We start from the raw sequence: 15,491 nt of genomic DNA, 5'->3' as shown, positions 1-15,491 counted from the left end.
AGGAAATCAACCTAGTTTGATCCCCTCATGTTGAACCATCAATCGTTGAACTTGGAAATTTCAAACAAAATTTTAAGTGTTCATGTAGAAGGTTTACCAGAAAGGATTACATTAGAAGAAAATTTTGGAAAGTGTTCTGCTTTAGTTTACAGGGAAAGGGAAAGGAGTCACTCTATCATTTATTCCATCTCTGCGTGCTGTTGTGGCTTTCTAATAGAGAGGCTGGATGAGCAACCCTAAATGGCTGTAGGAAAACACCTTCCCTTCACGTTTTAGGGTTCAGGTGGAAGGAAGCAGAGACACTAGGGACTTCTCTTAAGAAAGCAAGGCAAGTTGGCAGAAGAGGTACTCAAAAAATAAATGCTTGCATCGACTCAGGAGAATCAAGCCCGGATGTCTATGCTTCTCTTACTTTTTCACTATACAATACATATGGGGGCCATTTTAGGTCTGACATCTGATTCATTCTAAATTAGCATTCAAATGTAGTTTCTACCCTTATTATGTGGTAGAAAAGTATAAGGAGAGCACAAACCTCTCCCTGACAGGCAGAAGATCCGAACTCGGCAGAACCATGCAAGGTTTTCAAAATTCCAAAAAAAGGATATTCCCCTGAGTTTCAACCACTTTGAATAAGTTTGACCAATTCAATGTCGTGGCATTAACAGTTCAGCACCCAAGCACACCATATACAAATGACATTTCTAAACACCACCAAAATTTGTAAAAGTTCTGGCAATAATAATAATCAGACACACGAATTAGTCGAAGGCTTCCAGACCAGAGACCCCGATCAGCAGAAAGCAGCAAAATTATCAAGTATGAGTAAACCAGCAATAACGAGCAGAAAAAAGAGTTGAAGTTGACACTTGAAGATTATCGTATCAAATCTGATATACTAGATAGGTGTGTGTAGTGCCTGTAGAAATGCAGGAAGAAAGTAAACCCAAATTAATGTAACCAAAAGAATGGGTTTTTTTCCCTTAAAAAAAACCAATGTAAGCTAGAAGAGTATCAAACTTTACCTTACAGAAGTAAGGTTCACCAGCCAAAACACCAGAGCCCAAAACTAACTTGGAACTTATTTCAAAAAGTCTAGTTTTCTCTTGCTTCACTGACAGATATATTCCTTCTTGTAACACTTTTAGCTTAGAAGTCCGATGGGACTTGGTCCAAAAACAGCAGCAGCAACTGCAAAGTCCACAATAACTTGCAAATTTTTTCTTTCTTAATTTCAGTCTCTTTGCTTCATTAATGATATTCCCCTTCCTAGAGCCACTTCAAGAATAGAATTCTTGACAATAACCTGCCCCAGGGAGTAAAGTGAAAGTACAACCTCCAAAGTTAACTTGCAGTTTGTTTCTTCATAACCTTCATTTTCTCTTGATTTCTAAAATGATATTCCCTTCCTGAAACCACTTAAAGAATACAGTTTTTTATAGTAATTTGCTCGGACTAGAAAAAGCAAAACAGAAAAGCTCATATGAACTTACCATTTGTTCTTCAGAATTTTCATCATTTCCTGATTCATTAATAATATTCCCTTCCTGAAACCACAGCTTAAGGAGAATTCAGAGTGGTGACTTGGTCCAAGTAGAATAGTAGAGTGACATGAATCTCTTGAAAAGAAGTTGCTCTCATTTTAATCCTATGCATCAACATCTGGAAGAGGAGTGATCAGATCATTCAATTCTATGAAATCTCCTTCCAGTATTACCGAATTGCATATTTGCTGATCGGTCATGGTACTAGCACATATGGTGCTATGGTTGCTGCCACTGACAATTCCATTTGACAATTCCACCTGCACAACAGCCTCAATAAGATCAGAACTCAGATACATCCTAGCAAAACTAAAAGTGTGGATGACTCAAAAGTGCGTAAAACTGGATACTGTCTAAGTCTCGCTGGAAGCTCAAATATATGCTTGCTACATTGAGAATACATAGTTCATGAGAAATAAATGCATTGGCTATGATGTGAATATTTGCTTCCATGAAACTCATATGAGTAAGATTTCCAAGTAGACAATATTATGTCCTGACAGAATGAAATCAAAGGACATGGCCTTCTGTGACCCAACCATAGTTGTCAAAGCAACGAGGCGAGGTGAGGCGATAGATCGAAACGAAAACCAAGGTGACACTAAGCAAGGTGCCGAGGCAACACCAAGAAGCCTTCACCCAAAGAATGGCCAAGACGCCTAGGCAACGCCTTGATAACTATGGTCTCAACTGGAATGAGCGGGTAAATAGCCATCAAGTATCACAACACAATACATGACTTTGAACCCTTTTTTGTTTGGGATATTGAGTATAGGAAAAATAAAACACCCAAGTGTACAAAAATAAGTTCAGAGAGAATTTGAACCAGTTAGAAACACATGGAAAACGCTGAGGTATAGCAAAAGAAGGGCGGGGGGGGGGGGGGATAACTTTCAACATGGTAGTCACAAACAAAAATTATATCTTGTAGACAAGATACTTATAAGTGATCGTACCAGTTGATATGGTTGTGAAATTGTCATTGGCAACTGAAATCCATCACCAGAAGCTGGTTGTGCAAGAATTGTATCACATAGCCCACAGGTTCTTTCCATCAGCAACCCCTGGATGTCATTGTCAGTGCCAACAGATGTATCTGCATGTGCTAAAGCTTCACCAATGCCAGATCCTAAGGCTCCACGATGGTGTCTATAAGGTACATCCATATCAGTAATACGTCTTGCAGCAATCTTACTTCCAGGATGAGATTTGAATACTCGACATAGGGCAAAAGGGTCCTGCAAAAATATTCCTAGGTTGAATAGACAAATATAACCTTCTTTGCTCAGTAAGAGATAATTTCACTCCCTACTGATATGATGGATAACATTCACAACCTGAACTCCAAACAGGTTATTAATTATTATCACTCGATGCCAGAGTGAAATCATTTTGAGTAATTGAGACCATGAGAATGATGGACAAAATTAAGATTCTATTTTGTTCAGACAACCATGGCAAAATGGTTTCAATGCCTTTCTATTCTAGCATAAAGATTAATAAAACAGAATAATGCTTACTACAGATGGACAAGCAAAATTTAAAAGACAATGGGCAAAAGGTAATACTTGATCATGTTGAGCTTGTAATTTCATCGACATTATCTCCATTTCTGATGTAACCTCAATTGAATGAGGTCCAGTTAATGAAAATCTAAAAACCAACCTTTTATAGTACAAGAAAGAGCTTCTTGAAATTTCGCTTCTCCAGGCCACCAGTTTCTCTGTTGAATACCCCTTGGCCTTCCCTTATCACTTCTTGTCTCACTAGCCACCATTGCATTCTTGGGCTTGACAAGTGGCTACAACTTTGGAAAGGCTCCACTACTCTGCTGGGAGACACGCCCTCATCCAATATGTTCTTCAGACCTCCAATACCTTTTGGTGCGGGATCTTTGCCCTTGCCAAACCACCATACTTGCAACGGAGTCCCTTTCTGTAGTTTTCTCTAGAAAGGCAAACAGGCTTTACCTCACCCCCTTCCTTGTGATGCTATCTACAAACCTAAGACAGAAGGAGGTGTTGGCCTTTGCCAGAAAAGGACTTAAATGTGGCAGACCTCTTCAAGCTCATTTGGAAGATCTCCTCTTAAGCACAATTCCGTTGTGCTGACTAGTTCTATTCGTACCTCCTCAAACCTAACTCAATCTGGACGACTTCTCTCCCGTCCAACCTGTCTTCAGTCTGGCAGAAGCTCATCAGCTCTGCCCTCTTGCCCTTAGAACCATTTCCCCTATCATTGATTTAATGCTCTAGTATCTCCTTCTGGCTGAATCCCTGGAATCCTCAACCACTATGTTGGGGCTAGAGCCTTCTACACTTTGGGAATCCCCAAAAACCCCACCTTATCAGGTATCCAACTGATCCTATACCAGCCTCTCCTCCCCCGCGCCCCCCCCCCCAAAAAAAAAAAAAAAATCTTCATTCCCGTTTGGTCCTTCCTGCCCACTCAACCCTCCCCCCTTCCCTCATGATAGATTCATCTAGCTTCCTCCAAAAATAGTAACTTCTCCACCTCATTCGATTAGCACTTCCTTTAAACCCCCTCCCCCATGTCCCACAATCCAAACTTGTTTGGTTCAAAGTAGTATCTCCAGACATTTCCTCACTGCCTGGAGAACCCTTTTCCTTTGCCTCCCCACCCTCGCCTATCTCTGTGCCCACCATATCCCTATCCCCACCTTTTGCATTTTCTGTCACCATAGTGAGGTAGACTTTTTCTCTTGCCCATTCAATAAACCTATCTGGTCCTTGGCCTTGCATCAATTTGTCCCCAGTGCAGGCGCCCTCTCACTCTTAACAGAGAATGCTGCAGGCTGGTTGATACATTTGGTGGTTCAACTATTTGTGACACCATTGCTTGTTTGGTTTCCTGCACCACTATCTCTGCTATCAAGTTCAAGCACAATCTCGACAGATGGTCTTCCAAATTCCACCCTACTGATCATATTTGGAGGGCCCTCAGCAGGAATGTGACGACCAGAATTTCTTCTCTACCCCTTAAACCCTTAGCAGATACAATGAGGAACAAATTTCTTGTTGAGGCCTAGGGCTTAGATTCTTCCTTTTTGCATGACACCTTAAGTTGAGGTGTCCTCCCTCACCCTCCTTTCTTCCTCCTTTAGTGTTTTGTCTTAATTTTTTGTTCATTCATCCAAAAAAACCCACTCTACAGTAGGATTGACAATAGTTGCACCAATCCCCAAAAAAAAGAAAACTGCAAAATCCGCTAGGACCTTAACTCGAAACCCTACTTGCAGGCCAAAGAACTGCAGATCCAGTGCTAGGAAGTTGTGGACCATCCAGCTTGAGACCACTGGGTTAGCATTTGAATCCATGGATTTGGACGATGTAGAACTTCGGCTAGGTGGAGAGGACTCAAATCTGCTAGTCTTGCGATTGCAGAATTATTCCCAGTAGTCTTCCATCTATCTGGGAATAAATTGAATGGCTAGGTTTTAACAACTCAGAATTCTACAATTTTAAATTTTCTGCAACTTCCTAAGGATGAAGCTGAAGTGCAGAAATTCAAAACTAGGGGAAGAAAACTGATCTGCAGCAATTGACGGAGGGGCTTAAACCTAGGGCTTCCTGCGATTCTTAGGGAAGTAAAAGGACATTGAGAGGGGATGGGAATGGGGGCTTCCTAATGGGATTAGGATCTGTAGCAGTGGGGAATAAGGGGAAGGGGGGAGGATGGTGGCTCTAGGAGACGCTGGAGTTTCCAGGAAACCAAAGGCGAAGAAGGGGCAGGGGATAATTGTGATGGGAGGGGAGGGCTTTCTAGGCACAAACATGAGGGAAGGTGGCTGGAGAGGCTTTGATGGTGGTGTTGGGATCTTCTGATTACTTGGGAATTGATGAAATATGCTGGAATGTCGAAGGAACTCGCTGGATTTGCTGTTAAGTGATCTTCTGAACTAACCGCTTGAAACAATTTGAAAGCTCTCAATAGACCACCATAGGTTCCCCCACAAAGGAACCCTACCACTCACTCAAGCAATTAATACTCAAATTCTTTAATTCATCAAATCTGAATATTACAATGCAAGAAGAGGCTATTTGTAGCCTAAAATAAAAGACTTTGACTGGGGTTGGGAATCACTACGAGATAAGGATGCCAACTCCGGACCAAAACACTCAAAACGGAATCAAATTACTACAAGACCACAACCCTCAAACTGGAATCTTGTAAAAAGACACTATACTTGGGACTCAAGCTAAACTTCCAAATAAAAACAAACTCTAAAGATAAGAATCCCTTTGGATAAGGAATCCTATCTAATTCACAACTTAAACTCTCAAATAACCTTCAAACTACTAGCTCAACAAGAAAACCAAAAGTAGATCCAAGACCCTTGTATCGAGGGAAATCTATCCAAACCCATACTGAGCCCTAAAAAGAAGCTGAAAATGACCAAAATACCCTTGGGGAATTTCTGCCAGCTTTGATTGGCCATTTGGATCTAGATTTTGGAACTCAATTATGGGGATGTATATTTATATTTGACCATCTAATTTGTTTCAAACTTAAAAAGTACATTTCTCTTAACCATTGTGCACACCCCCCCCCCCCCAACAAAAAATTCTGGTTTCAAACAGACAGCCTAGAACCCCAGGTCAATTTGTGCTATTGTAAGCCCTAGACACCCTAACCGAAATTTCAAAAGTCCCTATTTTCACCAACTTAAGATGCTTCTATTATTAAGATCTAGGTGGTCGCTCTCATGCCATTGAGGCTACATCAACAGTGAAGTCCAGCAACGGATCAGCTTCCAACATTATCATATGTGAAGGGACAAAAAGGATGTAGGGAATCAGGGGTTGAATGGTCTAGTTGTCAAGAAGAACAAGTCCATAAAAAATTTCATGCTTATCCAATTGTCTAAAGTAGGATACTCTCAAAATATCAAGTAGCTAAATAGAAATTCAGATAGAAAATAGCACCGAGAAACCAAAACTTAGAAAGACATAATTGAAAATATCAAGGAATTACTAATACCAAGCAAGTGAAAACCGCGAAATAGAAACTTCATATTTACTGAGTCAAATAGTAATTATAAACCAAAATAGAAACATAAGATACACTTAGCAACAGCTGATAACAAAATAAAAAGTGAATCAGATATGGTAACGTGTAGAAAAATCAAAAGTAGAAAATATATTGTAACAGCAGATAGGAAACTCTAATGAATGACCCAAAAGAATTTCAACTTGATAGGACTAGACTCTAACTTGATCTGAAACTTCAATGAAAAAGAAAAAGAAGATAGCAGGAAAGAAATATGCTAACCCTCTCACCTAAAGATGGAGAAGCTCCCCACCGATCGGAACATTGGCATCCTACCAAGATTACCCAGCGGCATCCCATAGTAGAGCAGTTCTGAATTCTACAGAACCATGTCTCTCTTTCCCCCTCCCTCTTTTGTTTTTCAAGTGTGGGGTAGTGTGATCTCCTACTTTTTTATAACTTCAATGAATAAGAAAATGGCAAACAACCACACCCCCCCCCCCCAAACAAAAAAAATGAAGAAGAAAATGACTGTATGGCTGTATGGAAGAAGGAATCCTGACAGAATGTCAGGTTGTAGCAAATCTGTCCAGTCCATTGCAAAACTCAGGATCCATACAACCTTTAAGCCCTGATGTTTGTACTAGTAAACTATTGGGCAATCAAAATTGAGCCTGTTGGTCAATTCATGATTCAATTTGACCCAATTGATAGCCTGGTTCGCTGCTGGTCTTGTTCATCCATACTGTTTTAAGAATGGATTTTTTTAGTCGGCAACATGTAAGATGTCTTAAAGTCAAGGACTCATTGGTGATTCGTTTAACTCTCATATTCTAAGAAGCATCAAGGGCACTCCAGAAATGATTCCTTTGGTGATGACATGGTAGCAGTCAACAGTTTACACGTTGACGTAGTGCTCTCACATAGAAACGACCTCCTGCAAGTTTTATCCTGCTTCTGTTCACCCCATACGTCAAAACAAATGCATACTGAACTATAGATTCTTAAAGGTGGTTCCTAATTAAAAGAATTTCAGAATCTACTAAAGAAGGGTGGAAACTCCTCTGGCAATTATACCACAAGAAAATGATTTTGCCACTTTCTTTATTTGTAAATGATGCAAGGTCCCTGAACCAAATTAGCAACGACAAGTTAGCCACATACCAAAACTTTGTTTTCCGCCACAACATTTTCTAAACCAAAAATAAAAAATAAAAAAAATTTGTGCATCACAACAAACCATGCCGAAGTTTAGTCTGTCCAATCGCAAGAAAAAAAGAACATACTTAAGGCTACGTTTGTTTGCAAAGGTGGGATGGAAAAAAAGGGGTGGAAAAAAAAAACATGTGGACCCCATGTGTAGTGGGTGAGGGAGAAGGAAAGGAAATGAAAGGATTTTGTGGAAAAGTGTTAATTGTGGGTCCCACTTTTTACTTTTTCACACTTTTCCACAAAGTCCCACACATTTTGTGGGGTTTTGAAAAGGCTTGGGGTGGGAAAGTTTGCTTGCCACCTCACCAGACAAGTTTTCTTAAATTAAGGAAACTTGTTCATAACTTTCCCACCCCAAGCAACCAAACAAACTACACTTTTAGAATGTAAAGCAAAAAATTTGCTTTTTCAAGAATTTTCCCACCCCACCTTTATTTCAGCAAACAAACGTAGCCTAAGAGAAAGAAACAGGAGTCAGACATTAACTCTGACCTTGAGATAGTCGACAAGTGCATACTCATAGAGAAACCAACCAATCTTCATTGTAAGTGATGAACTCTTGCGGTAGAACACAAAAGTTCTACTTTTCCCCAAACGAGGTCCTTCTTTCCCATCCAGGATATCTTGTGCTCGTCCTTTTCTCTTCCAAAACCCACCTTTGGCCTTCCGCCTAACACGCTTAGTAGAGGCCTTTTCTGTAAAGCAATTACCAATGCTTCCTACTACCACCACAACCATAAGGAAAGCAAGCAACATTAGGTAAGTCGCAGGGATCGTAATTATAAAAATCGATTTCCTTAACCCTATCTATTCCCAAAGGCAAGTAACTGAGATCGCAAACAGAAGGAAATGAAAGACCATGGTCATTGCACTCAGCACGGTTGTTCTTGTTATGAAGGTAGTAACAAAGAAGCTATTCTTCTGTGGGATAGAACTCAAAACCCGGTGAGATTGAGATCGGAGTTGCTCTCATGTTATTAGGGTTAGGGTCTGCCATGAATAAGACACTGAGATCGATAGTGCACAACTATTTGAAAGGAAATGGATATGGACTGGATCTTTGAATGGGGGAGGATCTCTACTGTTTCTTCCTTACTTTTCTTCTTTTTCTTCTTCCCTGTTATTTTCTTACTTCTTTCTTTTTTCTGTTTCTGGTTTGGCACAAAGAAGAGGTGAGAGAGAGAAAGAGAGAACGAGAGAGAGTCAAGAGGGTTAGATAGGGGGAGGGAAGTTATCGTAGGGTAGGGGAGGGCCGGCAGAGGGGTTAGGTAGAGTCATAAGGGTGGGGGGAAGGACTTAAGGTTTCGTAGCGGGCTGGGGAGATTGCTGCCAAGGGGGACGGGGTTCTAGGGTTGCAATGGACAGGGGAAGGTTAGGAAAGGTCTTGCGAGGGGCTAGGGAGTTGGGGAGGGTGCTGGGGTTGCTGCGATGAAAGGGGAAGGGGAGGGCCTGTGATGGAGGGAAAGAGAGGAGAAGGGGGCTGGGGGTTTGTTTACTTACTTGTAAGCTTACTGGAATTTCTAGAAGAAGAGTGCTAGACAGAATGTTGCTGATCTTTGAAGAAGAAACTTAATTTTTAACTTAACCGTGGCCTCCTCAACAGGAACCACAATCCTCAACTCAAATAATCTTGTTCAAAATAATCAGACTTAAGGAAATACAAAGAAAGAGTAGGCTTATTTATAGCCTACTAAAAGACTCTAAATTTTTTCTTCATAGATTATGAATAATCTCATGAACCGTCAAAATAAATATTTAAAGATCTAATGGAATCTCCTTGAAAATAGATCCCCCCTAAGACTCAAATACTAAAGGAACTCACTCTCCCTCTTTTTCTTTTTCTTTTTTTCCCTTTTTTTCTTTTGTGGGACAATAAATAGTAAAGTAACTTTCTTGTAAATAAAGACTGATAAGAGTCTATCTTTAAAGAAGAATCCCAAAGACTCAAGAACTATTGTATCTCAAACTAGACTCCTAACTGACCCAGACTCCTCTGAAAATGAAAAGAAAATTCTAAAAATTAAAAATTAGCAACTAATTAGGGCTGGGATGGACCAAACTATGCCTCCTGGAGGATTCGGCCAGCCCCATGTGCACCACTTTAGAATGGTGGAATGGCCTTGGGGCCTTCGGCCAGGGGCTGAATTCCGGTTCACATCATGTGGTGTGACAACCAAGTTGTTGTTCATATAGCATCAATCGAATCTTTCATGAATGTACCAAGCATATTGAAGTTGACTGTCACTTTTTTCATGAGAAGTTACAATAAGGCATAATATTCTCCAGCCACGTGCATACTAGAGAGCAACTTGCAGATTCATTCAAGAAGGCTTTAGGGAGTGCAAGGATTGAATATATCTCTAACAAACTGGGTATGAGTAATATATATACTCCAGCATGGGGGAAAGTGTTAGGAATGGCAAAATTGGAAGTGTAAGGAAGTGAAAAAATGGGACAAAATTGAATCCTCGATTGAAATAGCTTAGGAGTTTTGTTCCTATTTAAGTTCCTATATCGATTTCTATTGTAAGTCGACTAACAAGAAGCTTATAAATAAGAGATTTGGCACGAGGAGGGCTCACAATTTCCATTAGAGCCTCCACAGAAAAATCAAGTTATCTTCTTCTCTACTTCATTCCTCTCCTTATTTTCTTCGCAACATTAAATAGTTATAATTCAGTTCTAAATCAGTCCTAACCATGATTCTAATTCAGTTCATACAACTTAATTACTATATGGTTGGTAAATTGGTTCTTGCTCAATTGTACGTCTCAACATCTATTTATTTTATAAACTAATGAAAATAAAAAGGACTACACTCCCATTAAAAGCTTCGCATAAAAAATATCCCTTATCCATTCTTAAGTAGAATCTTAGTTAAAAATTACATAATAAATACTATATTTCAAAAAGAACAAAAGCCTTTAAATTTGAGTTACCTTTAACAGAGAGAAGTCTTAAAAAAAAAGATAATTACATATAGACCCCTTGGATTTGCAATCAATTACATATACTACCCCTAAAAAATCAATTACAAATACCCCTTTATTGTTAATATCATCATTTAGCTTTACTACCTAATAGTAAGGGGGTATCTGTAATTGATTTCTTTTTAGCGGTAGTAGATGTAATTGATTGTAGATCCAGGGGGTCTATATGTAATTTGCCCTAAAAAAAGCTAAAGAACTTAAATCATTAATTAATCCGGTTATTAGGTTTGGTTTTGGTTAAAACCAGTGGTTCTAGCCTCTAAACCAAATTAGAAACGAATCCAATTAGATTTTAATCAGTTGATCCAAATCTGACTGGTTTAGTACGGTTCACATAATTTGATTGAATTTGGATCTGGATCTGGTATTTGATTACAAACTGACATGCTTAAACAGAGGTAAGTTGCCAAACCAACTCACCCTCCCCCCTTTCTTTTTTGCCCTAATATGTTTTTTTTTGAGGGAACCCATAAAGCCCTGTCGAGTAAACCCTAACTCCAAATAGAAAACCTAAAATTCACAAAAAACCATTATTTTTTGTTCAAACTCCAACCACACCTTTCCCCATGATGTTTCAGATTCAACCCAGTTGCAACCCATTTCCATTCCCACCAGCCAAAAGCTAAGTTACATTGGGCCCTTCCCTTACTCATCAAACCCACCTTAGCCCTCCTGACCCTCCCCCCTTTCAACCTCCCCCACTCCCCTTCCTCTCATCTGGTCTCTTCTTCCCCTTCAACTGCCATTCCGCTGAGGTCCCATGAGCTGGGGATTTCCAACTTTCGAAAGATCCTAGCTAGCCCCTTCTCCATCTCCCACTCCCCTAAACCCTCCCCCCCGGGCGGGCATCTGGGCAGCCTATCTCCAAAATTGACGACCTCTCCCTGTTGGGGGATAAGGATACCTCTGAAGATACTCCCCAGCCCGATAACTTGACCCCCTGTTATGCCTCTAATCGCGAGGGTTGCAGAAGAAGCAATCATATTAACAAATTGATGGAGGTTTGTTTGTAGATTTTAAATCTCCAAGAAAGAAAAAGAAACATACAAGGAGAAACCTATGAAAGCTGAGTAGCTTGGCCTTCTGGCCTTAATTTTTTTGTTACTTTTGCTTAATGTAGTGCTTTTAATTTGTTGTAAGGCTTTGTCCCATTTGTTGAGTCTGTTCTCTTTCGCTTGGGTTCATTCCTGCATTCCCTCCCCCTCCCTTCTTCTCTCTTTTGGTTAATGAATTTATTTATTCGTCCAAAAAAAAATAGTTACAACCATTCTTGAATTTCAGTCAAACAATAACCTGAAAATCAAGAACCTAGACCTACATCAATCCATCCCTTGGATTTCCCCAGAACTTTAAGGATCATCCCTGCCACCCCAATCTAGGTTCAGTCCTAGTTTCACCCCCATACATCAGAGCAAACTAAAGATCGCAACACCTAGGATTTCATCCCTATTCTTAACCCCTAAAAACACTGTGGTGTTCAAGAAACCATCTTTTACCCATCTAATTTATTTCAAACTTAAAAATAATTAAAAAATAATAATACTAATAAAAAAAGACCATCAATTTTAACCATTATGCACACACCCCTAATCAAGGATCAGATAGACAACCTAGAGCCTGAATTCAATTTGTGCTATTGTAAGCCCTAAACAACCTAACTAAAATTTCAAGGAGGCCCTACTTTTCACCAACTTGAGTTGCTTCTACTATTAAGATCTTGGTGTTGGCCCCCATCCCATTGAGGGAACATCAACAGTGAAATCCAGTGACAGATCAGTTTACAACATGATCGTATGTGAAAGGACAAATAAATGTATGACATCAGGGGTTGAATGGTCTAGGTCAAGAAGAACCAGTCCACAAAATCTCATCCTGGTCCAATGGTCAGATTAAAGTTTGATACTCTTAAAAATAGCAACTGAATAGAAACTCTGATTCAGAAATCAATAGAAATAGCACCTCGAAACCAGAACTAAGAAAGCCAGAACTGAAAATATCAAGGAATTACTAATACCAAGCAAGTGAAATAGAAAGTTCATAGTTAGACACTCAGAGAAATGGCAATTATAATCCAAAATAGAATCCTAAAATAGATTAAGTAACCAATGATAACAAAATAACGCGTGAATCAGATATAGTAACATGTAGAACAATCAAAAGTATGGACAAAAAATACAGCACACAGGAAACTCTAATGAATGACCAAAAGAATATCAACTTAATCAAAGGACTAGTTCATTAAACCAGCACTGCAGCTTGTTCTGAAACTTGAATGAAGAAGAAAAAGAAGATAGCAGGAAAGAAATATGCTAGCCCTCTCACCTAAAGATGGAGAAGCTTCTCAGCTATCAGAACATTGGTATCCTACCGAAATTACCCAATTGCATCCCATAGTAGAGCAGTTATGAGTTCTACAGAACCAGTTAGTGCTTTCACATAGAAACGACTCCCTACAAGTATTATCCTACTTCTGTCCACCCCATACGTCAAAACAAATGCATACTGAACCTTAGATTCTTAATGTGGTTCCTAATTTAAAGAATTTCAGAACAAACTAAAGAAGAAGGGAGGAAAGCTCCTCCTCTGGCAATTAGACCAGACGAAAAAGGTTTTGCCACTTCCTTCATTTGTGGATAATGCAAAGCCCCCAAACCAAACTAGCGACGACTAGTGAGGCAAATACCCAAAAATTCTTTTTCAGCCAAAGCATTTTCAAAACAAGAGAAACAAAATGGAGCAATTCAACACAACCATGCCGAAGTTTACCTCTTCAATCGAGAGGAAAAATAAATAAAAATCATACTTTAAGATAAAGGAACAGGAGACAAGAATTTAACTCTGACCTTGAGAGAGCCTACGAGCGAATACTCATAGAGAACCCAACCAGTCTTGATTGAAAGTGACAAACTCCTGCGGTAGAACACAAAAGTTTTCCTTTTCCCCAAAAGATGCCCATCTTTCCCATCCAGGATATCTCGTGCTCGTCCTTCTCTTTTCCAAAACCCACCTTTGGCTTTCCTCCTGACATGACCTGTAGAGGTCTTCGCCGTAAAGCAATACCAATGCTTCCTACTACCACCGTGACCATAACGAAAGCGGGCAACATCGGGTAAGTGGCACGGATCGTAACCATAGAAATTGATTTCCTTAACCATATCTAATCCCAAATGCAAGTAATCGACATCGGAAACGGAAGGAAATGAAAGATCAAGGTTGTTCTTGTTCTTGTTACGAAGGTAGTAACAGAGAAGCTGTTCTTCTGTAGGGTAGAACAGAAAACCAGGTGGGCTTGGGATCGGAATTGGTGTCACGTTATTAGGGTTAGGGTCTCCCATGAATGGGAGACTGAGAACGTTATTGGATCGGTTCTAGTATTCTGAATCATATATAACATTCGATGGTGACGAGGTTAAGGAAGAAGGAAGAACGAAGAAGGAACAAGCAAGAGCGAGCAGAGTAGAAAGTGAAAGCTTGGGCAAGAAGCTTCAGTTACTTATTGGTGGGAAAGGTTGACTTCTTTGCATTTGAAGTACGGAGACATACACGTGTTGAGATGACATTACATTATCAGTTTGATGACGATGACAAGGCAGGTGACGTGGAGATCGAGAACTGGGAGCGTCGATGGAGTGTGAGAGACTGGTGGTTGGGTTTGGGTTTTGGAAGGGTGGATCATCTCCCCGACACAGAGAGCATTCTTGATGGCTTTACAACCACAAATTATGTAGAGCCTGTCAATAAAAAGAAATTAAAAAATAAATTTGCCTAAACTGACGGCAATGTCTAATCGGGGACCACTAGAGGATCCCCATTAGGTTGTTTGCCATGCCTTTTTTCAATAGGAGCTTTAGATGCCATTGATAGTAAAGAATAGGAATCAAGATACCTAAGAGAGAAAACTAAATAGAATAGGAAGTTTTACTTAACCAAAAAAAAAGAATAGGAAGTTTTAGCTAGGCCTGGTCCAAGCATGTGAAGAAAGCGAGAAAACGGAAGGGTGCGCTAGCAGCGTAGAAAAGCCTTAACCATCTAGGGGCCCTTTAGGACTTGTAGCTTTCTACGCTTGTTCAAAAAGCCGGCACTATCACGAAGCACCGCCAGGTGGCAACTTATGCTCTTGCTCTCGTCATTTAGCATCACATATTTCACACAGAAGTCCATCAAAGGGAGGGTGCTGCTTCACATTTGGCGACACAACGTGTTACCGAGCACTCTAATCCTGTAGGCCTTTTGTAATTTGTGATCAGTATCTGTCATCCTTCAGGGGAGATGATTAGGACTAGGGTTTTCGGGGGAGCAATCTTGTATGCGTTAATTTTTTATTATTTTTTTAATATAAATTTGTATAAAATCTTGTGTTGCCTTTTTAGAAAAAAAAAACTTCTAGTGTACACAGTAATGCACTTTTTATACCAAATAAAATATTAAGATTAAAATCTTAATTTTAAATTTGAAAAGTTCAAAATAATATTTTAGTTCTTTTTTTTACCTCAGCCTTTTTATTTGGTATATATGTGCAGATGATGGATTTTAGCCAATATCTAATGAATAATGAATATTTGAAATCGATAGCATAAATAAAGCAATGATCAACTTCAAAATAATGGTCTAGTTATACCAATGATCAACATTAAATATAGATGGTTATGTTAAGGTTTCATACTATACACATTTTGTTGATTTCGATCTTGACTGTTCATTTCTCAAAAGTGTGAAAACATACTTCTCAGAAATG

At 39.6% G+C, this 15,491-nt stretch overlaps 1 protein-coding gene and 1 pseudogene across 4 annotated transcripts; both read right to left on the bottom strand.

The window, feature by feature from the left end:
* Positions 1 to 616: 616 nt before the first annotated feature.
* On the bottom strand, positions 617 to 14,203 carry LOC149016290 (NAC domain-containing protein 2-like). Of its 4 annotated transcripts, none has more exons than XR_016173706.1 (4): positions 13,600 to 14,203; positions 2,501 to 2,782; positions 1,026 to 1,804; positions 617 to 919 (listed from the first exon to the last, which is right to left on the bottom strand). XR_016173706.1 is itself a non-coding variant. In XM_089157425.1 (3 exons), exons 1-3 carry the CDS (start codon positions 14,089 to 14,091, stop codon positions 1,649 to 1,651), a joined length of 930 nt encoding a protein of 309 aa, XP_089013551.1. In that variant the 5' UTR covers positions 14,092 to 14,203; the 3' UTR covers positions 617 to 1,648. The 4 variants fall into 4 exon arrangements, 1 of the variants encoding a protein (XP_089013551.1); XR_016173707.1 differs by having other exon boundaries at positions 617 to 1,418; positions 1,494 to 1,804; XR_016173708.1 differs by having other exon boundaries at positions 617 to 1,409; positions 1,494 to 1,804.
* LOC149016291 (putative NAC domain-containing protein 94) lies at positions 8,241 to 8,974 on the bottom strand (annotated as a pseudogene).
* Positions 14,204 to 15,491: the final 1,288 nt, after the last annotated feature.

This window comes from Hakea prostrata, chromosome 5 (assembly GCF_041222555.1).
Source record: "Hakea prostrata isolate BN-2017 chromosome 5, UWA_Hpros_2, whole genome shotgun sequence".
NCBI classification, from domain to species: domain Eukaryota; kingdom Viridiplantae; phylum Streptophyta; class Magnoliopsida; order Proteales; family Proteaceae; genus Hakea; species Hakea prostrata.
The sequence above is the reverse complement of the archived record's forward strand: the minus strand, read 5'-3'. Positions and strand labels throughout refer to the sequence as shown.